Genomic DNA, 25,050 nt, shown 5'->3' on the forward strand with positions numbered 1-25,050 from the left:
TACATACCCTAATGCTGGTTTCACATTTGCGTTTTTTGCCGCGTTTGCACCGCATATAAACGCATGCGTCGTGTTTTCCTATATTTAACATTAAAAACGCATGTGTTTTTTTTTGTTCACGTTTTGCCGCATTTGACGACGCATGCGTCGTTTCGTTGCTTGCGTCTTGGCGCGGAAATGCAACATGTAGTAATTTCTAGAGGCGTCTATTTGCCGCCAGGAAACGCGTGCATTCGATTGCGCAAGGTTTGCGTAAAAAAAACGCATTGCTGTCTATGTAAACGCATGCGCTTTTAAGCACATGCGTTTGATTGCGTTTTTGAACGCATGCGTTTCAATTGAGAAAACCATGTCTAGACACTGATAAGCCACCCCCCACCATCAAGGTGATAAAAAGGAGGGTGTGGACAGTTGCAGGTCACTTCTCACCAGATTCTGAAGCAGACGAGACACAGACAGGCTACATCTTGGAGGATAACAAGACCCTGAACAATGTGAGTATATCCTAGCCAATGCCTTTATTTTCTATTTTCAGTCTCTACATGTCCTAATTTCTGCCATTTCTTTCTTTCTACATGCATCAGAATGTCTTCTTCGGATTCTTCATCTGGTGAGGAGTTTCGGCCAGGACAGTCGGGAGTGGAGCATGTCAGTGAGGTGAGTATTTGCCTCGTCAGATTGGTAAGTATTCACTGTCACATCGACACATGTTACAATTTGATTTTTCCATTTTTTTTTTAGAGCTCTTCTACTGAGGCACAGACAGGGCAGGAGCAGCGGAGTCAAGGTCCAGTGGAAAGATAGCAGCGGGTACGTATACAAGGCTGACTGTCCTCAGTGTAATATTCTTGAATCTTCCTTTCTTTCCACTCGTATTTCTTAATTTTTTCTTCTGGAATCCTTTTGTATGTTGACTTTCCTATTCATGCCATTTCTCAGCATCTTTTTTCTTTCTTTTCCTTATGTAATTGAGCAAACTTTAATGACTTTCTTTAACCCCTTCCCGACCCATGACGCCATGTAGGCGTCATGAAAGTCGGTGCCAATCCGACCCATGACGCCTATGTGGCGTCATGGAAAGATCGCGTCCCTGCAGATCGGGTGAAAGGGTTAACTCCCATTTCACCCGATCTGCAGGGACAGGGGGAGTGGTAGTTTAGCCCAGGGGGGGTGGCTTCACCCCCTCGTTGCTACGATCGCTCTGATTGGCTGTTGAAAGTGAAACTGCCAATCAGAGCGATTTGTAATATTTCACCTATTATAACGGGTGAAATATTACAATCCAGCCATGGCCGGTGCTGCAATATCATCGGCCATGGCTGGAAATACTAATGTGCCCCCACCCCACCCCACCGATCGCCCCCCCAGCCCCCCGATCTGGCCGCTACACTGCTCCGGCTCCCCTCCGTCCAGTGCTCCGCTCCCCCCGTGCTCCAATCACCCCCCCGTGCTCCAATCACCCCCCCTGCACTCCGATCCACCCCCCCGTGCTCCGTTCCACGCCCCCCGTGCTCCGTTCCACGCTTGCCGCACTCCGATCCCCTCCCCCGTGCTCCGATCCCCCCCCCCCCGTGCTCCGATCCCCCCCCCCCCCGTGGTCCCCCCCCACCCTATCATACTTACCGATCCTGCCGGGGTCCCGTCCGTCTTCTCCCTGGGCGCCGCCATCTTCCAAAATGGCGGGCGCATGCGCAGTGCGCCCGCCGAATCTGCCGGCCGGCAGATTCGTTCCAAAGTGCATTTTGATCACTGAGATAGATTATATCTCAGTGATCAAAATAAAAAAAATAATAAATGACCCCCCCCCCCTTTGTCACCCCCATAGGTAGGGACAATAAAAAAATAAAGAAATTTTTTTTTTCCACTAATGTTAGAATAGGGTTAGGGTTAGGGTTAGGGTTAGGGGTAGGGTTAGGGGTAGGGTTAGGGGTAGGGTTAGGGGTAGGGTTAGGGGTAGGGTTAGGGGTAGGGTTTCGGTATGTGCACACGTATTCTGGTCCTCTGCGGATTTTTCCGCTGCGGATTTGATAAATCCGCAGTGCTAAACCGCTGCGGATTTATGGCGGATTTACCGCGTTTTTTTCTGCGCATTTCACTGCGGTTTTACAATTGCGATTTTCTATTTGAGCAGTTGTAAAACCGCTGCGGAATCCGCACAAAGAAGTGACATGCTGCGGAATGTAAACCGCTGCGTTTCCGTGCAGTTTTTCCGCAGCATGTGTACAGCGATTTTTGTTTCCCGTAGGTTTACATTGAACTGTAAACTCATGGGAAACTGCTGCGGATCCGCAGCGTGTGCACATACCTTTAGAATTGGGCTATGTGCACACGGTGCGGATTTGGCTGCGGATTGGCCGCTGCGGATTCGCAGCAGTGTTCCATCAGGTTTACAGTACCATGTAAACATATGAAAAACCAAATCCGCTGTGCCCATGGTGCGGAAAATACAGTGCGGAAACGCTGCGTTGTATTTACCGCAGCATGTCAATTCTTTGTGCGGATTCCGCAGCGTTTTACACCTGTTCCTCAATAGGAATCCGCAGGTGAAATCCGCACAAAAAACACTGGAAATCCGCGGAAAATCCGCAGGTAAAACACAGTGCCTTTTACTCGCGGATTTTTCAAAAATGGTGCGGAAATATCTCACACGAATCCGCAACGTGGGCACATAGCCTTAGGGCTAGGGTTGGAATTAGGGTTGTGGTTAGGGTTGTGATTAGGGTTAGGGGTGTGTTGTGATTAGGGTTATGGCTACAGTTGGGATTAGGGTTAGGGGTGTGGGGGGGTTAGTGTTGGAGGTAGAATTGAGGGGTTACCACTGTTTAGGCACATCAGGGGTCTCCAAACGCAACATGGCACCACCATTGATTCCAGCCAATCTCGTATTCAAAAAGTCAAATGGTGCTCCCTCACTTCCGAGCCCCGACGTGTGCCCAAACAGTGGTTTACCCCCACATATGGGGTATCAGCATACTCAGGATAAACTGAGCAACAATTACTGGGGTCCAATTTCTCCTGTTACCCTTGTGAATCTAAAAAAATGCTTGCTAAAACATTTTTGAGGAAAGAAAAATGATTTTTTATTTTCACGGCTCTGCGTTGTAAACGTCTGTGAAGCACTTGGGGGTTCAAAGTGCTCACCACATATCTAAATAAGTTCCTTGGGGGGTCTAGTTTCCAAAATGGTGTCACTTGTGGGGGGTTTCTACTGTTTAGGCACATCAGGGGCTCTGCAAACGCAACGTGACGCCCGCAGAGCATTCCATCAAAGTCTGCATTTCAAAACGTCACTAATTCACTTCCGAGCCTCGGCATGTGCCCAAACAGTTGTTTACCCCCACATATGGGGTATCAGCGTACTCAAGAGAAACTGGACAACAACTTTTGGGGTCCAATTTCTCCTGCAACCCTTGGGAAAATAAAAAAATTCTGGGCTAAATAATTATTTTTGAGGAAAGAAAACGTATTTATTATTTTCACGGCTCTGCATTATAAACTTCTATGAAGCACTTGGGGGTTCAAAGTGCTCACCACACATCTAGATAAGTTCCTTTGGGGGTCTAGTTTCCAAAATGGGGTCACTTGTGGGGGGTTTCTACTGTTAAGCCACATCAGGGGCTCTGCAAACGCAACGTGACGCCCACAGAGCATTCCATCAAAGTCTGCATTTCAAAACGTCACTAATTCACTTCCGAGTCTCGGCATGTGCCCAAACAGTTGTTTACCCCCACATATGGGGTATCAGCGTACTCAAGAGAAACTGGACAACAACTTTTGGGGTCCAATTTCTCCTGCAACCCTTGGGAAAATAAAAAAATTCTGGGCTAAATAATTATTTTTGAGGAAAGAAAACGTATTTATTATTTTCACGGCTCTGCATTATAAACTTCTATGAAGCACTTGGGGGTTCAAAGTGCTCACCACACATCTAGATAAGTTCCTTTGGGGGTCTAGTTTCCAAAATGGGGTCACTTGTGGGGGGTTTCTACTGTTAAGCCACATCAGGGGCTCTGCAAACGCAACGTGACGCCCACAGAGCATTCCATCAAAGTCTGCATTTCAAAACGTCACTACTTCACTTCCGAGCCCCGGCATGTGCCCAAACAGTGATTTACCCCCACATATGGGGTATCAGCGTACTCAGGAGAAACTGGACAACAACTTTTGGGGTCAAATTTCTCCTGCAACCCTTGGGAAAATAAAAAAATTCTGGGCTAAATAATTATTTTTGAGGAAAGAAAACGTATTTATTATTTTTATCCTACTGCCCATGTGAAAATGAAAAAATTGAGGCGAAAAGAATTTTTTTGTGAAAAAAAAGTACTTTTTCATTTTTACAGAACAATTTGTGAAGCACCTGAGGGTTTAAAGTGCTCACTAGGCATCTAAATAAGTTCCTTGGGGGGTCTAGTTTCCAAAATGGGGTCACTTGTGGGGGAGCGCCAATGTCTAGGCACACAGGAGCTATCCAAACGCCACATGGTGTCCGCTAACGATGGAAATAATTTTTCATTCAAAAAGTCAAATGGCGCTCCTTCCCTTCCGAGCCTTACCATGTGCCCAAACAGTGGTTTACCCCCACATGTGAGGTATTGGTGTACTCAGGAGAAATTGCCCAACACATTTTACGATCCATTTTATCCTGTTGCCCATGTGAAAATGAAAAAATTGAGGCTAAAAGAATTTTTTTGTGAAAAAAAGTACTTTTTCATTTTTACGGATCAATTTGTGGAGCACCTGGGGGTTCAAAGTGCTCACTATGCATCTAGATAAGTTCCTTGGGGCGTCTAGTTTCCAAAATGGGGTCACTTGTGGGGGAGCTCCAATTTTTAGGCACACGGGGGCTCTCCAAACGTGACATGGTGTCCGCTAAAGAGTGGAGCCAATTTTTTATTCAAAAAGTCAAATGGCGCTCCTTCCCTTCCAAGCCCTGCCGTGCGCCCAAACAGTGGTTTACCCCCACATATGAGGTATCAGCGTACTCAGGACAAATTGGACAACAACTATCGTGGTTCAGTTTCTCCTTTTACCATTGGGAAAATAAAAAAATTGTTGATAAAAGATAATTTTTGTGACTAAAAAGTTAAATGTTCATTTTTTCCTTCCATGTTGCTTCTGCTGCTGTGAAGCACCTGAAGGGTTAATAAACTTCTTGAATGTGGTTTTGAGTACCTTGAGGGGTGCAGTTTTTAGAATGGTGTCACTTTTGGGTATTTTCAGCCATATAGATCCCTCAAACTGACTTCAAATGTGAGGTGGTCCCTAAAAAAAATGGTTTTGTAAATTTCGTTGTAAAAATGACAAATCGCTGGTCAAATTTTAACCCTTATAACTTCCTAACAAAAAAAATTTTTGTTTCCAAAATTGTGCTGATGTAAAGTAAACATGTGGGAAATGTTATTTATTAACTATTTTGTGTCACATATCTCTCTGGTTTAACAGAATAAAAATGCAAAATGTGAAAATTGCGAAATTTTCAAAATTTTTGCCAAATTTCCGTTTTTATCACAAATAAACGCAGAATTTATTGACCTAAATTTACCACTAACATGAAGCCCAATATGTCACGAAAAAACAATCTCAGAACCGCTAGGATCCGTTGAAGCGTTCCTGAGTTATTACCGTATATACTCGAGTATAAGCCGACCCGAGTATAAGCCGACCCCCCTAATTTTGCCACAAAAAACTGGGAAAACTTATTGACTCGAGTATAAGCCTAGGGTGGAAATGCAGCATTTACCGGTGAATTTCAAAAATAAAAATAGATCATTATTTCCCCATAGCTGTGCCATACAGTGCTCTACACCGTTCATTATTTCCCCATAGCTGTGCCCCATATAGTGCTCTGCACCGTTCATTGTGCCCCATAGCTGTGCCATATACGGTGCTCTGCACCGTTCATTGTGCCCCATTGCTGTGCCATATACAGTGCTCTGCACCGTTCATTGTGCCCCATTGCTGTGCCATATACGGTGCTCTGCACCGTTCATTGTGCCCCATTGCTGTGCCATATACGGTGCTCTGCACCGTTCATTGTGCCCCATTGCTGTGCCATATACAGTGCTCTGCACCGTTCATTGTGCCCCATTGCTGTGCCATATACGGTGCTCTGCACCGTTCATTGTGCCCCATTGCTGTGCCATATACGGTGCTCTGCACCGTTCATTGTGCCCCATTGCTGTGCCATATACAGTGCTCTGCACCGTTCATTGTGCCCCATTGCTGTGCCATATACGGTGCTCTGCACCGTTCATTGTGCCCCATTGCTGTGCCATATACGGTGCTCTGCACCGTTCATTGTGCCCCATTGCTGTGCCATATACAGTGCTCTGCACCGTTCATTGTGCCCCATTGCTGTGCCATATACGGTGCTCTGCACTGCTCATTGTGCCCCATTGCTGTGCCATATACGGTGCTCTGCATCGTTCATTGTGCCCCATTGCTGTGCCATATACAGTGCTCTGCACCGTTCATTGTGCCCCATATCTGTGCCCATATACGGTGCTCTGCTCCGTTCATTGTGCCCCATTGCTGTGCCATATACGGTGCTTTGCACCGTTCATTGTGCCCCATTGCTGTGCCATATACGGTGCTCTGCACCGTTCATTGTGCCCCATAGAAATCTCTGCCGCCGCTGCTGCAATAAAAAAAAAAAACCACATACTCACCTCCCTTGATTGCAGCTCCCGGCGTCTCGTTCCGGCGCCTCCATCTTCCCGGCGTCTCTGCTCTGACTGATCAGGCAGAGGGCGCCGCGCACACTGTATGCGTCATCGCGCCCCCTGCCTGAACAGTCAGAGCGCAGACGCCGGGAAGATGGAGGCGCCGGCCGGGAAGATGGAGCGGCGTCCGGCGGCTGGAACGAGGACAGGTGAATATGCTATACTTACCTAGTCCTGGCGATCCTCGCGCTGTCCCTCTGCCTGGTCTTCGGTGCCGCAGCTCTTCCTGTCAGCGGTCACCGGCACCGCTGATTAGAGGAATGAATAGGCGGCTCCGCCCCTATGGGAGGTGGAGCCGCTTATTCATATCTCTAATGAGCGGTCCCACGTGACCGCTGAAGAGGGGAAGAAGCTGCAGCACAGAAGCCCGTGGGATGGCAGGGACAGCGTGAGGATCGCTGGGACTAGGTAAGTATACCTCAGCGCCCTCACCCCCTCACCCGCCGACCCTGCCACCCACATTGACTCGAGTATAAGCCGAGAGGGGCACTTTCAGCCCAAAAATTTGGGCTGAAAATCTCGGCTTATACTCGAGTATATACGGTACCTCATAAAGGGACACTGGTCAGAATTGCAAAAAACGGCAAGGTCTTTAAGGTCAAAATAGGCTGGGTCATGAAGGGGTTAATTTTTAGGTTTCACAATGGGACGATGACCTGATAAACAATAACCTCCTTATCACCATGGTTCAGGAGCGAGTCCCATTGTGAGACAGCCGGGATCCACTGCACTCGAACACCACCACGATCCGGCGGTTATGGAATGAGGTGGCCCTAGCCATGTGGGATGGCTGGGACAACGCCCTGACACGGTTCCGAACTGCATTTGGTAAGTATTGCACTGCAGTGTGAAGCAGCAGAGACCTTGGCCGTGCTCACTCGACTGTGTGTGATGAAAGAAACTCTCAGGAGTTTCTCTCATCACACACAGTTGTCTGAGCACGGCAAAAAGTCAATTTTCTGACCATAATGTTTTTTTTTAACAGTGGGCAAAGTCAAAACAAGTTGGCATTCGATGAAGGACCGCTTCAACAAGGATCTGCGTCAAGAGAGCCGTGTTCCCAGTACTTCAGGAGCAAGGATCAGACGCTACAAATACCATCGCGTTCTGTGATTTTTAAGACCAGTCCTTGCCCAGGAAACGCAAGTATTTATCACATGCTTTAGGTTGTATTGTATTGCCATAACCTGTATTTTTAAATTCCACAGGATTTTGTGTCTGGTAAATTTTTGATTATTTTATTTTTCCTTTTTTCACAGCACATACAGCATGACTGTCGGCCCAGGTTCTGGAGCGGTCCTTCATCAGACAGCCACGGACCCGTCCCAGCCATCCAGCAGCGCAGCAGCAAGTGGGCCTTCCACACTAACTGGAGACCAGGGAGCTGTTCCATCAGGTCTTCCCCTTTCGCAGTCCTATTCCACTGCCCCCTTTTTTTGGGGCTCATCCCGGCAGCGGCAGAGGGCTACAGACAGGTCACTCATGCCCGAGTTTTTGCACTTGAGCTCGGTTTTACACGAAGCAATCAAGGCTTTAGGTGACCGAATGGATGTTTCACATAACCTCTTGAATGAACGTATCCAAGAGGTCACCAAAAGCCTTGATCAAGTGAAAGCCGACCTCCAGAGTCCAGCTCATCATTTTTTTAACCAAATTGAGCAGGGTATGTCGGAACACCTTACTCCTGATCTCCAGCTGAGTGTCATGCAGGCCTGCAATGCTGCTTACGTGCAGGCTATGCAGCAGAGTCGGTATTTCCTGCAGACAGTGGGGGCATATCCACCTGTGCCTTCACTGTCACGATTGTCCTCAATGCCGACCTCTGCTGCATCCCACTGCACGGCCACCTCAATTCCTTCCACAGCCGGACACCACTACAGCACCACCATGCAGAGTGCAGTTGGACATCCCACCGCCACCACCATGACATCCGCTGCTCCTGCTTGGACCTCCTGTGCCACCACCACGATGCAGCAGGACCCTGGCATGGCCTTCCGTACCGCCACCACCACGATGCAGCAGGACCCTGGCATGGCCTTCCGTACCGCCACCACCACGATGCAGCAGGACCCTGGCATGGCCTTCCGTACTGCCACCTCCACGATGCAGCAGGACCCTGGCATGGCCTTCCGTACCGCCACCACCACGATGCAGCAGGACCCTGGCATGGCCTTCTGCTCTACAAGCGCTATGGACTCTGGCATGGCTGCACGCTCTACGAGCACTATGGACTCTGGCATGGCTGCACGCTCTACGAGTACTATGGACTCTGGCATGGCTGCACGCCCTACGAGCACTATGGACTCTGGCATGGCTGCACACTCTACGAGCACTATGGACTCTGACACAGTGCAGCCGGACCCTGACAGGTCACCCGCCGCCACGGCATATGAGCCCACCAAGACCTCCCCCAACCAGGCAAACACAAAAAAACACAGAAAAAAAAACCAGAGGACTCTTAGCATTCCTCCCCCTTCACCTACCAATGTGTCTGTAATGTCAGGTTTGTCTCACCCTTCCAGTGCGTCTCAAGCCTCTCATGTGTCAAGCCCCAGCCCCGAACTTCCAGACCCCACTAGTTTCATTGCCCCTTCTCCTGCCACCTCTGCGTTGTCCACGGTTAGCCAGGCCTCAGTTCTTCACACCCCCCGTTTACATCACTCTACCCCAAGCCGGCGCAGTAAAAAATAATTTTTTGAGTTGTTAAAAAAATAAAAAAAAGTTTGGTTTGCCACAATTATGTTTGGTTTATTGTGTCTTCTGCCGCAAGCAACACACACCGTGCGCCAAGAAACGTCGCCACACACTTACTTTTTGGGCCACATCATATCTCCAGTAGTTAAAAATAAAAAGACTGCAGCTTTGTGTGTCTTTAGTATACAGATATGAGGTGGGCCAAAAAATATTACATGTATCTCCATAATCTCTTTTTGTCTATGCCTAGTGTGCCAGTATGAAGAGAAAATGGTGGAAATACAGTGCAGTCCTCTACTGAACAGGTCAGGTGTCAAAAAACTCATTAGTTATGACACCTGACCTGTTGAGTAGAGAACTGCCTTGCATAACCACCATTTTCTCTTCTTTATACATAATCTATTACACACAAATTGAGGGGACAATGGTGGTCACACGCTACATATCTATGTTCACCTGCACAGGTGTCAGAAATAGTGAATTCATGAGCCTGTATGTGTTTATCATGAATTCATTATTTCTGACACCTGACTTGATGAGTATAGATAGTGTGACAGTGATTGTCTCTTCAGTTTGTATCCAATGGATACAGGAGAAGAGAATCATGACGCAATGACGTCAACAAGCTTACCAATAAAGCAACATGGCTGCCATTACTAGCAGTATGTGGCCAGTGTTTTATATCAGTATTTGGAAGCCAAAACAAGGAGTGGAACAATTAGAGGTAAATTATGATATTAACATAATAACTAGCACCTCTGCCTTTATCACCCACTCCTGGTTTTGGATTACAAAAACTGATATTAACCCCTTTACCCCCAAGGGTGGTTTGCACGTCAATGACCAGGCCAATTTTTACAATTCTGACCACTGTCCCTTTATGAGGTTATAACTCCGAAACGCTTCAACGGATCCTGGTGATTCTGACATTGTTTTCTCGTGACATATTGTACTTCATGATAGTGGTAAAATTTCTTTGATAGCACCTGCGTTTATTTGTGAAAAAAACGGAAATTTGGCGAAAATTTTGAAAATTTCGCAATTTTCAAACTTTGAATTTTTATGCAATTAAATCACAGAGATATGTCACACAAAATACTTAATAAGTAACATTTCCCACATGTCTCCTTTACATCAGCATAATTTTGGAACCAAATTTTTTTTTTGTTAGGGAGTTATAAGGGTTAAAAGTTGACCAGCAATTTCTCATTTTTACAACACCATTTTTTTTTAGGGACCACATCTCATTTGAAGTCATTTTGAGGGGTCTATATGATAGAAAATTCCCAAGTGTGACACCATTCTAAAAACTGCACCCCTCAAGGTGCTCAAAACCACATTCAAGAAGTTTATTAACCCTTCAGGTGTTTAATAGGAATTTTTGGAATGTTTAAATAAAAATGAACATTTAACTTTTTTACACAAAAATTTTACTTCAGCTCCAATTTGTTTTATTTTTCCAAGGGTAAGAGAAGAAATTGGACCTCAAAAGTTGTTGTCCAATTTGTCCTGAGTACGCTGATACCCCATATGTGGCAGTAAACCACTGTTTGGGCGCATGGGAGAGCTCGGAAGGGAAGGAGCGCCGTTTGACTTTTCAATGCAAAATTGACAGGAATTGAGATGGGACGCCATGTTGCGTTTGGAGAGCCACTGATGTGCCTAAACATTGAAACCCCCCACAAGTGACACCATTTTGGAAAGTAGACCCCCTAAGGAACTTATCTGGATGTGTAGTGAGCACTTTGACCCACCAATGGCTTCACAGAAGTTTATAACGCAGAGCCGTGCAAATAAAAAATATTTTTTTTTCCACAAAAATTATATTTTAGCCCCCAGTTTTGTATTTTTCCAAGGTTAGCAGGAGAAATTGGACCCTAAATGTTGTTGTCCAATTTGTCCTGAGTACGCTGATACCCGATATGTGGGGGGGAACCACCGTTTGGGCGCATGGGAGGGCTCGGAAGGGAAGGAGAATCATTTGGAATGCAGACTTAGATGGATTGGTCTGCAGGCGTCACATTGCGTTTGCAGAGCCCCTAATGTACCTAAACAGTAGAAACCCCCCACAAGTGACCCCATATTGGAAACTAGACCCCTCAATGAACTTATCTAGATGTGTTGTGAGAACTTTGAACCCCCAAGTGTTTCACTACAGTTTATAACGCAGAGCCGTGAAAATAAAAAATCTTTTTGTTTTCCCACAAAAATTATTTTTTAGCCCCCAGTTTTGTATTTTCCCAAGGGTAACAGGAGAAATTGGTCCACAAAAGTTGTTGTCCAATTTGTCCTGAGTACGCTGATACCCCATATGTGAGGGTAAACCCCTGTTTGGGCACACAGGAGAGCTCGGAAGGGAAGGAGCACTGTTTTACTTTTTCAACGCAGAATTGGCTGGAATTGAGATCGGACGCCATGTCGTGTTTGGAGAGACCCTGATGTGCCTAAACAGTGGAAACCCCCCAATTATAACTGAAACCCTAATCTAAACACACCCCTAACCCTAATTCCAACGGTAACCCTAACCACACCTCTAACCCTGACACACCCCTAACCCTAATCCCAACCCTATTCCCAACTGTAAATGTAATCTAAACCCTAACCCAAACTTTAGCCCCAACCCTAACTGTAGCACCAACCCTAACCCTAACCCTAGCCCTAATCCTAGCCCTAACCCTAACCCTAGCCCTAACCCTAGCCCTAACCCTAGCCCTAGCCCTAACCCTAGCCCTAACCGGAAAATGGAAATAAATACATTTTTTTTTATTTTTCCCTAACTAAGGGGGTGATGAAGGGGGGCTTGATTTACTTTTATAGCGGGTTTTTTAGCGGATTTTTATGATTGGCAGCCGTCACACACTGAAAGACCCTTTTTATTGCAAAAAATATTTTTTGCAATACCACATTTTGAGAGCTATAATTTTTCCATATTTTGGTCCACAGAGTCATGTGAGGTCTTGTTTTTTGTGGGACGAGTTGACGTTTTTATTGAAAACATTTTCGGGCACGTGACATTTTTTGATCGCTTTTTATTCCGATTTTTGTGAGGAAGAATGACCAAAAACCAGCTATTCATGAATTTCTATTGGGGGAGGCGTTTATACCGTTCCGCGTTTGGTAAAATTGATAAATCAGTTTTATTCTTCGGGTCAGTACGATTACAGCGATACCTCATTTATATCATTTTTTTATGGTTTGGCGCTTTTATACGATAAAAACTATTTTACAGAAAAAATAATTATTTTTGCATCGCTTTATTCTCAGGACTATAACTTTTTTATTTTTTTGCTGATGATGCTGTATGGCGGCTCGTTTTTTGAGGGACAATATGACGCTTTCATCGGTACCATGGTTATTTATATCTGTCCTTTTGATCGCGTGTTATTCCACTTTTTGTTCGGCGGTATGATAATAAAGCGTTGTTTTTTGCCTCGTTTTTTTTTTTTCTTACGGTGTTTACTGAAGGGGTTAACTAGTGGGCCAGTTTTATAGGTCGGGCCGTTACGGACGCGGCGATACTAAATATGTGTACTTTTATTGTTTTTTTTTTATTTAGATGAAGAAATGTATTTATGGGAATAATATATTTTTTTTTTTTTCATTATTTTGGAATATTTTTTTTTATTTCTTTTTACACATTTGGAAAAATTTTTTTTTACTTTTTTACTTTGTCCCAGGGGGGGACATCACAGATCAGTGATCTGACAGTTTGCACAGCACACTGCTCTGAGCAGGCTCTGTGAAGCCACCTCCCTCCCTGCAGGACCCGGATCCGCGGCCATCTTGGATCCGGGGCTGGAGGAAGCAGGGAGGGAGGTGAGACCCTCGCAGCAACGCGATCACATCGCGTTGCTCCGGGGGTCTCAGGGAAGCCCTCAGGGAGCCCCCTCCCTGCGCGGTGCTTCCCTGCACCGCCGGCACATCGCGATCATCTTTGATCGCGGTGTGCCATGGGGTTAATGTGCCGGGGGCGGTCCGTGACCGCTCCTGGCACATAGTGCCGGATGTCAGCTGCGATAAGCAGCTGACACCCGGCCGCGATCGGCCGCGCTCCCCCCGTGAGCGCGGCCGATCGGCTATGACGTACTATCCCGTCCAGGGTCAGATAAGCCCAGGGCACCTCGACGGGATAGTACGTCTAAGGTCACAGAGGGGTTAAATACACATCAAATACTGCCAGTTTAGGACAACCTTGGTTTGGAGAGGAAAAAGATAGGAGAGACGGTCAACACAACCAAAACTAAAGTTTATTAATGAGAAATATTATCATTGTAGAAAATTACTGGTACAGATGTAATTACAACATGACTTTTAAACAACATTGTCCTGCCATGACACACGTCCAATATCTGAATCAAAAAAGGCAGCAAATTGGTCCCGCATGTGACCAACGGCTGCAGTTGACGGCAGCGGGTGATTCTGGAAATCGGGCAGTGGGTGTGCAACTGGTTCATCCAGTTCAATGTTGGGTTGCTCCTTAACCATTATATAATTGTGCAGAACCACACAGGCTTTGACCACCTCGTTGACTGTTTCGACTTTTAGATTTATGGCTGATGCAAGAATGCGCCATTTAGCGACCAGAATGCCAAAGGTACACTCTACTGTTCTTCGGGCCCTGTTCAGTCTGTAGTTAAAGATCCTTTTAGTGTGGTTCAAATCCAGACTGGAATATGGCTTCAGTAGGTTTTCACACATCTGGAAGGCCTTATCCCCAACCATAACAAATGGCATCGGTGGACCTTGAGTGTTGGGGAGAGGTCGTGGCGGTGGAAAATTGAAATTGTTGCCATACACACGGCAGCCCATATCAGAGTTCTTGAAAGTCTGGGAATAGTTGCCACGGCCAAAAGCTCCAATGTCCACGGCGATGAAGCGACAGCTTGCATCGGCTGTTGCCATGAGCACCACAGAAAAATATTTTTTGTAATTGAAGTACTCCGATCCTGTCCTGGCTGGTTTGAAAATGCTAATGTGCTTTCCATCCACCGCTCCTAAACAGTTGGGGAAATCACACACATTCCAGAATTTTTTCCGCAATTTCAAGCCACATGTCCAAGGTGGGTAGGGGTATAAACTCATCCCGGCGTACATTCCACAATAGTGGAATAGGTGTCTGCAACTATTCCAGACAGGGTGGATATTCCCAGCCGGTATTGGAAGTGGAGGGATGACAAACTCTCTCCGGTGGCCAGAAATCAAGAAAAACAAACACAAAAAAAACATTACAATCTATTCTTTTTATGGTGTGGTTATGATAAAAAAAGAAAGGAAAATACACAAAAAATACATGTCAGAAAACACTAAATTTGGACTGTCATTGGTTTAGATTTTGAACGTACCTTAATGTAACCAGCAGACGTTCCTCGGGTGGAATCGCTCTACGGAGCTGGGTGTCCTGTCGCCGTATGGCTCCTTGGACACGAGAAAGCAAATCCCGGAACGAGTTTTGCGACATTCGTGTGTATTCCTGGAATTTCTCCGGGTTGGCATTAAGCTCGGCATAGAGCGTGTGATAGGCTCCACGGCTCTCACGTAGTTCGATAATGGGGTGCCTCCAAAAACACCTACGTTGTCTTCTCCATCTTTCGCGATTTCTGTCTTGCTCCAAAGCAAAAGCACAGGCAAGAAACAGCTTGAAGCTGAAATCCAGGTTGAAATAAAAGCTCTCCATGCGAAGATACATCATGACAGCATACAGTAGCAAACTGTTAAAATTTCAGTCGCCCTAGGGTCTATATATAGAGATCCCATCATGCACGCCCTCTGTAGTCCCATTAGCGGTGTCTGGTTATCTTGATTTTTCTCTTGTGAAATTTCTCATCATGTGCACCAAAAACGCAAGCGCAGGAAAAAAGCATGTAAACGCGTACAAACGCGGCATTATTTTAACCGCATGCGACAACGCATGCGTCTAAAAAACGCTGCGTTTATATGCGTTTTTTCCACCACTTGCGGATGCGTTTTAAACGTTGAGGATATAAACGCAAATGTGAAACTAGCCTAAGAGGGGCAATGAGCAATAAAAAGAAAGCATTTAAACTACTAAAGCAGGATGGCACCGTAGAAGCTCTAAAAAACAATAGGGAGAAAATTACTTCATCTAAAAAACTAATTAAAGCTGCCAAAAGGAAACAGAGAAGCACATTGCTAAGGAGAGTAAAAATAATCTTAAACTGTTCTTCATCAATAGTATAAGAATCAAAAGTGAAAGTGTAGGTCCCTTACAAAATTATGAGGAAAGAATGGTTGTAGATGAAAAAGCTAATATATTAAACACCTTCTTCTCCACAGTATTCACGGTGGAAAATAAAATGGTAGGTGAAATGCCGAGAGACAAAGGGTCACCAATCTAACCCAAGAAGAATTTTTGAAAACGGCTAAATAAGATTAAAATAGATAAATCTCTGGGTCCTGATATCATACACCCACGAATACTAAAGAGAACTAATAAACAAACCATTATTTCTTATATTTAGGGACTCTATAGCGACGGGATCTTTTCCACAGGACTGGCGCATAGCAAATATGGCACCAATATTCAAAAAGGGCTCTAAAAGTGAACTTGGAAATTATAGGCCAGTAAGTCTAACCTCTGTTGTTGGTAAAATATTTGAAGGGTTTCTGAGGGATATTATTCTGGATTATCTCAATGAGAATAACTGTTTAACTCCATATCAGCATGGGTTTATGAGGAATCGCTCCTGTCAAACCAATCTAATTAGTTTTTAAGGTAAGTCATTGGACGTGGTATATCTTGATTTTTCCGATGCATTTTATACTGTGCCACACAAGAGGTTGGTACACAAAATTAGGGTGCTGGGTCTGGTGGAAAATGTGCGTAAATGGGTAAGTGACTGGCTTAGTGATAGAAAGCAGAGGGTGGTTATAAATGGTATATTCTCTATCTGGGTCGCTGTGACCAGTGGGGTACCTCAGGGGTCGTGTTGGAACCTATTCTCTTCAACATGTTCATTAACGATCTGGTAGAAAGTTTACATAGTAAAATATCGATATTTGCTGATAAAACTATGGTAAAGCAGCCAATACAGAAGATAGTATTCTGCTACAGATGGATTTGGATAAGGCTTCTTTCACACTTCCGTCGTTTAGGGGCCGTCGCAAAGCGTCATTCTGTGGAAAAAACGCATCCTGCAAAGTTGCCCGCAGGATGTGTTTTTTGCATAGACTTGCATTACCGACGCATTGCGACGTATGGACACACGTTCCATGCGTCATGCACTGGATGCGTCGGTATTTGGTGGACCGTCGTAGCGAAAAAACGTTCAAGGGAATGTTTTTTCGTACATCGGGTCCTGCAATTTTAGGTATGCAGGCGCGGCCGGAACTCCACCCCCTCCTCCCTGGGACTTTACTATGGGCAGCGGATGCGTTGAAACAATGCTGCCCACGTTGCACAGAATTTTCACAACGTCCGTCGGTACGTCATGCCGACACTTAGCGACGGCCACGTACCGAAGGAAATGTGAAAGAAGCCTAAGTTGGAAACTTGGACTGAGAGGTGGCAGATGCGGTTTAACAATGATAAATGTATGGTTATTATACACATGGGAAGAAAATCACCACTACACACTAAACGAGAAACCACTGCGTAAATATGACATGGAAAAGTATTTGGGCATCCTAGTTAATGATAAAAGTACCTGTAGCAGCCAGTTGCAGGTAGCGGCTGCCAAGGCAAACAGGATCATGGGGTGCATTAAAAGAGGTCTGGATACACATGATGAGAGCATTATACTGCCTCTGTACAAATCCCTGGTTAGCCCGCACATGGAGCACTGTGTACAGTTTTGGGCATCGGTGATCAGGAAGGATATAATGGAAGTAGAGCGAGTACAAATGAGAGCAAGGAAATTAATAAAGGGGATGGAGGAACTACAATACCCAGAGAGATTAGCAAAAATAGGATTATTTAGTGTAGAAAAAAAAGACGACTGAGGGGCGATGACTGTCACAATGGGGCATTATCTGCTTCTGGAGGAGAGAAGGTTTTTCCACCACCATAGAACAGGATTCTTTACTGTTAGGGCAATGAGAATCTGGAGGTGGTGATGGCGAACTCAATCGAGGGGTTCAAGAGAGGCCTGGATGTCTTCCTGGAGAGTAACAATATATATCTTACAGTGATTAGGTTCTTTAGAAGAAAGTAAATCTGGGGATTTATTCTGATGGAATATAGGCTGAACTGGATGGACAAATGTCTTTTTTCGGCCTTGCTAACTATGTTACTAGGTTACTATGTTAAAATGTCATCCCCTTAACTAATTTACAAAACAATCTTACCGGAGTACATTGTGTCCAACAAACTCAAATAATCGGCAGATGCTGTCACCAATGATGGTAGAGCGTAGGTGGCCCACATGCATTTCCTTGGCAATATTTGGAGATGAGAAATCAACAACAACCTGAAACAAAAGTTTTGCATCAGTTAGAGAGTAGATAGAAGATAAGTAGTAGAAAATCCTTTACTCAGAAAACATACTCTAGCATGGAATCAAATGTATGATGCTTAAAGGGGTTGGTCATTTTATCTGTATTTTAAGATAAATATTGGGTGGAAGATTTTGTGGTACTTATTATATAATTATTACAAGTCCTCCTTGCACTTATTTGTGATCACAGCTGTTTAGATGCCACTGCAACCTTTGACAGTAAATGAAACGCTTGTACCAGCTCCCAAAAGACACCCGCAAACCAGTCACAGACAACCATTGGTTGCCATAGTAGCCGGGCGCCTGCTCAAGAGTCCATGGCTGCTTTCTTGATACTTAGGCTGCGTTTCATAGAAATACTAAAAATAGTACAAAAGTATTGCTGTATACACAATAAGTAATCAGATGATTGCAGGATCAAGTCTTCCAAGGGAATTAAGAAACAAGAAACTTGATGATTTTTGCCACCGCATCTCTTAAAGTAATGATGGTCACTCGTTTTTCTTTACTTAGCTGCTTTTTTCTTGCCATAATACAAATACTAACAGTCTATTCAGTAGGACTATCAGCTGTGTATCCACCAGACTTCTGCACAACACAACTGATGGTCCCAACCCCATTTATAAGGCAAGAAATCCCACTTACTAAACCTGACAGGGCACATCTGTGAAGTGAAAACAATTTCCAGTGACTACCACTTGAAGCTCATCAAGAGAATGCAAAGAGAGTGCAAAGCAGTCATCAAAGCAAAAGTTGGCTACTTTGAAGAACCTAGAATATAAGAAATAATTTCAGTTTCACACTTTTTTGTAAAGTAAATAATTCCACATGTGTTAATTCATAGTTTTGATGCCTTCAGTGTGAATTTACAATTTTTATAGTCATGAAAATACAGAAAAATCTTTAAATGAGAAGGTGTGTCCAAACTTTTGGTCTGTACTGTATATATTATTATTATTATTATTTATTTATATAGCACCATTGATTCCATGGTGCTGTACATGAGAAGGGGTTACATACAAGTTACAAATATCACATACAGTAAACAAACTAACAATGACGGACTGATACAGAGGAGCGAGGACCCTGCCCTTGCGGGCTTACATTCTACAGTATATATATTTAAATGTATAAAAAGTCATATCATCTCTGTGTCCATAAAGTCTGATCTTTCAAAATCTAAAATGAATTAGCCAAAAAAAAGACAGACAGAATTGCAATTTTTTAGCATAACACCTCCTTAAAAAATACAAAACAAAGTGATCAAAACATTGTACGCATTTAGTTCAGAATGGTTGCAATGAAGTCAGCTCAACTAACAAATAAGTGCCCCTCATATAGCTCCATTGAGAAAAATGAAAACAAAATGAGTCTCAGAAATTGGCGACACAAAACCAAATTTTGGTTGCGAAATTTCTGAAAAAAAATTTATTACGGAAATAAAAAGAATAACTATTTACGTTTGGAATCACCATAATAGTAGTGAACTGGAAAACCATACTGAAACCGTACTTAACGCCATAAAAACGAAACCAAAAACTGACGGAGTTGAATATTATTCATTATTTCATACCACTTGGAATTGTACGGTAAAACTAATGATGTCATTCAAAACTACAACTTCTCTTGCTTAAAAACAAGCCTTTATATGAAAATTTTCACGAAAAAATAAAATTGTGGCTCTTGGAGGAAGGCGAGGAAAGAAATAAAGTGGAAAAACAAAAATTGCCAGGTCCAGAAGGGAAATTTAGAGTTCGCACACAAACGCCAAGTGCTATGCAATGTTTTATCGCATAGCACTCAGACCTGTGTTAGTCAATGGGGCAGCTCAGATCTGTGATTTTTTTTTTTTTCTCATGTCAAATCGACATTAGACATATATGCAGCAAAGAGCATATAAAACCTAACTTTTATATACATAAGCTTAGGAGCTATTTTAAGCATAACACAAAGATTAGGCACTCACAGTGTAAGCGCTCATTAAAACAAATCATGATCTCACCCAAAGAGATTCCAATGGCATAATCTAAAATGTCAGCTGTAGCTGTGGCAAAGAATACATTGGAAAGACGATACGTCAAGTTTCAAAGGAGAGTGGGTGAACACATCAATGATATTTCCAACAGGACGAGTCACTGTCGAAGAACGTAAATACACTGTACTGTGTAGATAGCTCGGCTGTCAAATGCATGGGTATTGATATGGTGAAACCCCCCAAAAAAGGAGGCGATTTAGATAAATTACTCAAACAAAGGGAAACCCGTTGGGTTTTCCGGTTTAAAACATATAATCCTCTAGGATTGAACAAACTCTATATCTTTGTATTGCAATGCTTATATTTTGGTATATTAGTATCCTTACTTTTTTGATGATTGACTGCCCTTAATACCCATATACTTCGTGATATTGATGACACTGTTGATCATCATATAATCATATCTCCATTGCTGGACACAAGCTACACGACACTGTGCCATTGCATCATTATGTAGCCTGTTGTATACTAATTTATTATATTAATAACCGGGAATCGTATATCTAATTCATCTTGGATCATCGTGTATTCATTGTGACATTTCGTACATACAAAAATACTATAATGATCAGATATTGTGGAAATAATTTGTGGGCCTTTAAGAAGTGTTGTTTTCTGAAAGTTTATTCCCACACCCCTACTATATTGGATACTGTACTTTCATGTGTTAAAATTAGAGATGAGCGGATATTTCAATATTCAGTTTGGGTTACGATTAGTGTTGAGCACTCCGTTACCGCGGGTATCGGCCGATATTTGCGGTATCGGAATTCCGATACCGAGTTCTGATACTTTCAGTGTATCGGATACCGGAATCGGAAGTTCCCATAATTCAAAGAGCCAGAATTCAGCCAAAGAGGAATGATTAGAAGTGTGTGGGCACATCCTGTTCTGCATGGCAGGCATGCAACTACTGGCATGGCTGTGATTGGCTGCTGGAATGATGTCATGATGCATTATAAAAGTCGCCGCCGCCATTTTGGGTTCACTCTGCTGTGAAATCAGTTAAGGACAGGACGCTGTGTTCTGACTGAGGGCCAGTTTAGAGCTAGCAAATTGCTTAATTGTGCTTTACCCAAGCTAATTTAGCAACCGCTGTGTGAGAACCTGGTTTTTGACTTGCAGCGCTGTTCACAGCTATCTGCAAGGTCTCTGTGTGAGTGTAGCTCAGGCTGTTGTCTGTTCTACAGCCACCGCTGGTTGTAGTCAGCTCAGCGTGTGTCACTGCCTCATACTGTTCAATTGTTTTTTTTTGCATTAGTGCTGCCTGCAGCACATTTTGCCTGTTTTTCTCCTATTAGTGGGTTTCCATTCGTATCCTGCTAGATTGTGGAAAAACACTATATAGGAATACATAGAGGAGTTTTTTTTGGCCTTGCAGCGCCGTTCACGGCTGTCTGCACAGTCTGTGAGTGCAGCTCACCCTGTAGTCTGTTCTGCTAAAAAAACACAAAGTTAATAAAGTTCACCAAACACTCCACTTTACAATTGTGTAGGCCACATTACCTCATATTAAAGTCTAGTCCACACTTTGGAAAATTATTGTTTCTTATACCTGTTAGGAGCTGTTCAGGAATAAGCACACTAAGCCATTAGTACTTTTCTGCCTATCTTTATCAGTCTACCAAGATGAAGAAGGCAGGGAGTAAGGCACGTGGTCGTGGGCGTGGAATTTGTGCAAGTAGAGTACGTGGGGATTCTGTGCCTGCTGCGGGCACCGGTGACTCATTATCCCCCAGTTTCAGCAGGGAACAGTCCTTCATGCGCAGCTTTGTAGGAGATCACCATACCCCGCTGCTGCGCAAGGAACAAATTGAAGCCGTTGTCAAATGGATGGCAGCTAACGCATCGATTTCAATTAGTGCCACATCCTCTCAGGCACAAAGCACTGGAGAGCACCCATCTGTCTCTTCACCACCTGCCAAATTGCGCAGGCAGGCAGAGAGCCCAGGACAGGAGTCATCTCTACTTCTGTTCTCTGAATCTCTTGGCTTGGAAAGAGGGGGCCAGCCAAGCAGCATTGGAGAAATGAAAGAAGTGGCAGTATGCAGTGACGCCCAACAGCTTTGTCTCTCTGACTCTGAAGAGGCGGGTGGGCCAGTGCCTCCGGTCACCACACCGCAGTACGCATCTGATGATAAAACTCAGTTGCCACTTTCTGGTGCGTACTGTGCTGCCGAGACTACCCAGGAGAAGCAGTTGGTGTTAGAGGGTAGTGTAGATGATGAGGTCCTTGACCCATCATGGCGTGAGGTACAGGAAGGTGGTGGGAGCAGCTCTGAGGAAGAGATTCCCCGAACGGCCCCAAGAGGGAGGGGGAAGACTGTGTTGCCTGTAGCCTCCACTTCGGCAGCCATTAGGAGCATGCCTCTTCCAAAAGCCAAAACGGGTGCTCCCAAGACTTGCAGTGCCTGGTCCTTTTTTGACACTGTTGCAGATGACATTTGCTTTGTCAAATGCAAGCTGTGTCATCAGAAAGTCAAAAGTGGAAAAAGTGTCAGCAACCTCAATACCACAAATATGTGGAAACATGTGAGGACCAAGCACGTGGTGGAGTTACAAAAACACACTGAAGACCTAGGCCAACCAACAGCGGCACAGACCACCTCTTCAGCTCGTGTTGTAGTCTCTTCCACCAGCTCACACACTGCTGGTTCGGCTTCCTCACAGGATCGCCATGGAAGAACCTCTGGCACTGTTGTCCAGAGACCCAGTGTAATTCCACCCACAGCACCACGTTCCCAGTCATCCTCACACTCCCAGCCCAGTCTACAGCCATCGGTAGAATAGGCATGGGAGAAAAAGCGTCCATTCTCAGCAAACCACCCCCTAGCACAGGCTCTGAATGCTGGCATTGCAAAACTACTGTCCCTCGAAATGCTCTCATTCAGGCTGGTGGAGACTGACACCTTCCGTAACTTAATGGCATTGGCAGGCCCACAATACAACGTGCCCAGCCGCTTTTATTTCAGCAGGCAAGCCATCCCTGCCCTGCAAAAGCATGTGGAGGTAAACATTAAACATGCGCTACTAAACGCAGTCAGTAGCAAGGTCCACCTCACCACTGATGCGTGGACCAGTCACCATGGTCAGGGACGATACCTTTCCCTCACTGCCCATTGGGTCAATGTTGTGGATCCGGGTACAGATCTTTCGAGTGGCGCTGTACGTGTTCTGCCAACTCCAAGGATTGCAGGAATCCAGTCTGTACACATTGCCTCCTCCTCATACTCCAGTTCTTCTGAATCATCGCTGCAGGAGCCGTCACGGTCTACCTCCACCTTGACCCGTGATTGCTTACCTGTTACGACCGATATGAGCACAGCCGTGGCCAAATGTCAACAGGCCGTACTGAAATTAATTTCTTTGGGGAATCGAAGCCACACAGCGCAGGAGCTCTGGAATGCCATCAAGCAGGAGAGCGACGTGTGGTTTGTGCCAGCGAATCTCCAGCAAGGCACGGTAGTGTGTGACAATGGCTGAAATCTGGTGGCAGCTCTGGCCCTACGCAACCTCACTCACTTCCCATGTCTGGCACATGTGCTCAACTTGGTCGTGCAGAGGTTATTGAGGGACTATCCGGATCTTGATGCACTGCTGCACAAGGTCCGCCTAGAGTGCGCTCACTTGCGGCGTTCCAGCATGGCAAGATCGCGCCTTGCAGCGCCGATTCCGTCTTCCGGAACATCGCATCATATGTGGAATTCAACGTTACATATGTTGGAGCGGTTGTGTGAGCAACAGCCAGCAGTAATGGAGTACCAGCTGCATCAGGCGCAAAGAAGTCGCACTGCGTGTCGTTCAGACTTCACAACCACTGAGTGGGCCACTATGAAGGACATCTGCCAGGTTTTGCGTGCCTTCGATGATTCCACGCGGATGGCGAGTGCAGATGATGCACTAGTCAGCATGACTGTCCCCCTTATTTGCCTGCTTGAAAGAACACTGCAAGCGCTAAGGGATGAGGTTATGGAAGAGGTGGAGGATGAGGAGTCACAAATGCCATCTACTTCTGGACAGTCTGCGCGACGTGGTTCCTCACAAATGCCTAGGCAGGGGACACTTTGTGAGGAGGATGAGGAGGAGTCAGTGGAGGAGGAAGACATCTTTACAGAGGAGGGAGCTACAAAATGCTCCAGTAGTCAGTATGTAGAGCGAGGGTGGGGTGATGCAGAGCAGGCAGAGATCACGCCTCAAGCAAGGGACAGCGTTTCTTGGCCAGTTGGCAGTCTGCAGCACATGGTTGATTTCATGCTGCAGTGCCTGAGAAACGACCGCCGCATTGCCCACATTCTCAACACGGCTGATTATTGGGTGTACACCCTCCTAGATCCGCGCTACCGGGACAACTTACAAAGCCTCATAACACCGTTGAATCGGTGCATTCCATCATCTTCTCCAGTTCAACTAAGAGCAGTGCTGCTAGTGCTTTACAAAGCAGCTCAGTGCAGTGGAGGAAGCTCAACACAAACAGGGAGCAGAAGCACTGCCTCAGCACAAGGCAAGACCAGTATGGCTTAACTGTGGCAAACTTGTGTGTGCCCGCCACAAATGTCTACACCATCACAGATGGCTCCAGTCAGCAGGAGGCAACGTTTCCGCCAGATGGTGACAGACTACATGTATTGCCCTCTCGGTGAACTCCCAGACGGCTCTTCCCCCTTCAAGTTTTGGGTCTCTAAGCTGGATACACGGCCAGAGCTTAGCCGGTATGCATCGGAGGTGCTGGCATGCCCTGCTGCTAGTGTGTTATCGGAACACGTCTTTAGTGCCGCAGGTGGTGTACTAACAGACCGTCGCATGCGACTATCCTTCGATAACGTTGACCGGCTTACTTTTCTGAAAATGAACAAGGACTGGATCTCGCAGGAATTTGCCACTCCTCTTCCAGATTAAATACTTGGTTGGCAACAGTATCCAGGTCTCCTGGGGTGTTCATGTTTCCACCACCTGAACTGTAATCCCTGGGCTCCAACACCGCCAGTTGCTGCTCAGAAGTGCCGTCTGCGCAGTCAACACATGACCCAGTGTTATTGGGTTTCAGTAACGTCAGCTGTTCCCCTGCTGTGTATCCGGCAATTGCTCCTGCTTCCTCCACACACACACTACTACAGAAATTAAAGGGAACCTGCCCCCCCTCTCCCCC

At 45.3% G+C, this 25,050-nt stretch overlaps 1 protein-coding gene across 3 annotated transcripts in view; it reads right to left on the minus strand.

Annotated features, from left to right (window-relative positions):
- The window catches only part of RARS1 (arginyl-tRNA synthetase 1), a 630,854-nt gene that overhangs the window by 300,071 nt on the left and 305,733 nt on the right, over positions 1 to 25,050 (minus strand). For all 3 annotated transcript variants that reach the window (XM_069763904.1, XM_069763903.1, XM_069763902.1), the window contains one exon: positions 17,721 to 17,842. In XM_069763904.1, coding sequence (XP_069620005.1) covers positions 17,721 to 17,842 — 122 coding nt within the window. The remainder of the gene's footprint in view (positions 1 to 17,720; positions 17,843 to 25,050) is intronic.

The sequence above is a fragment of the Ranitomeya imitator genome, chromosome 4 (genome assembly GCF_032444005.1).
Source record: "Ranitomeya imitator isolate aRanImi1 chromosome 4, aRanImi1.pri, whole genome shotgun sequence".
NCBI lineage: Eukaryota > Metazoa > Chordata > Amphibia > Anura > Dendrobatidae > Ranitomeya > Ranitomeya imitator.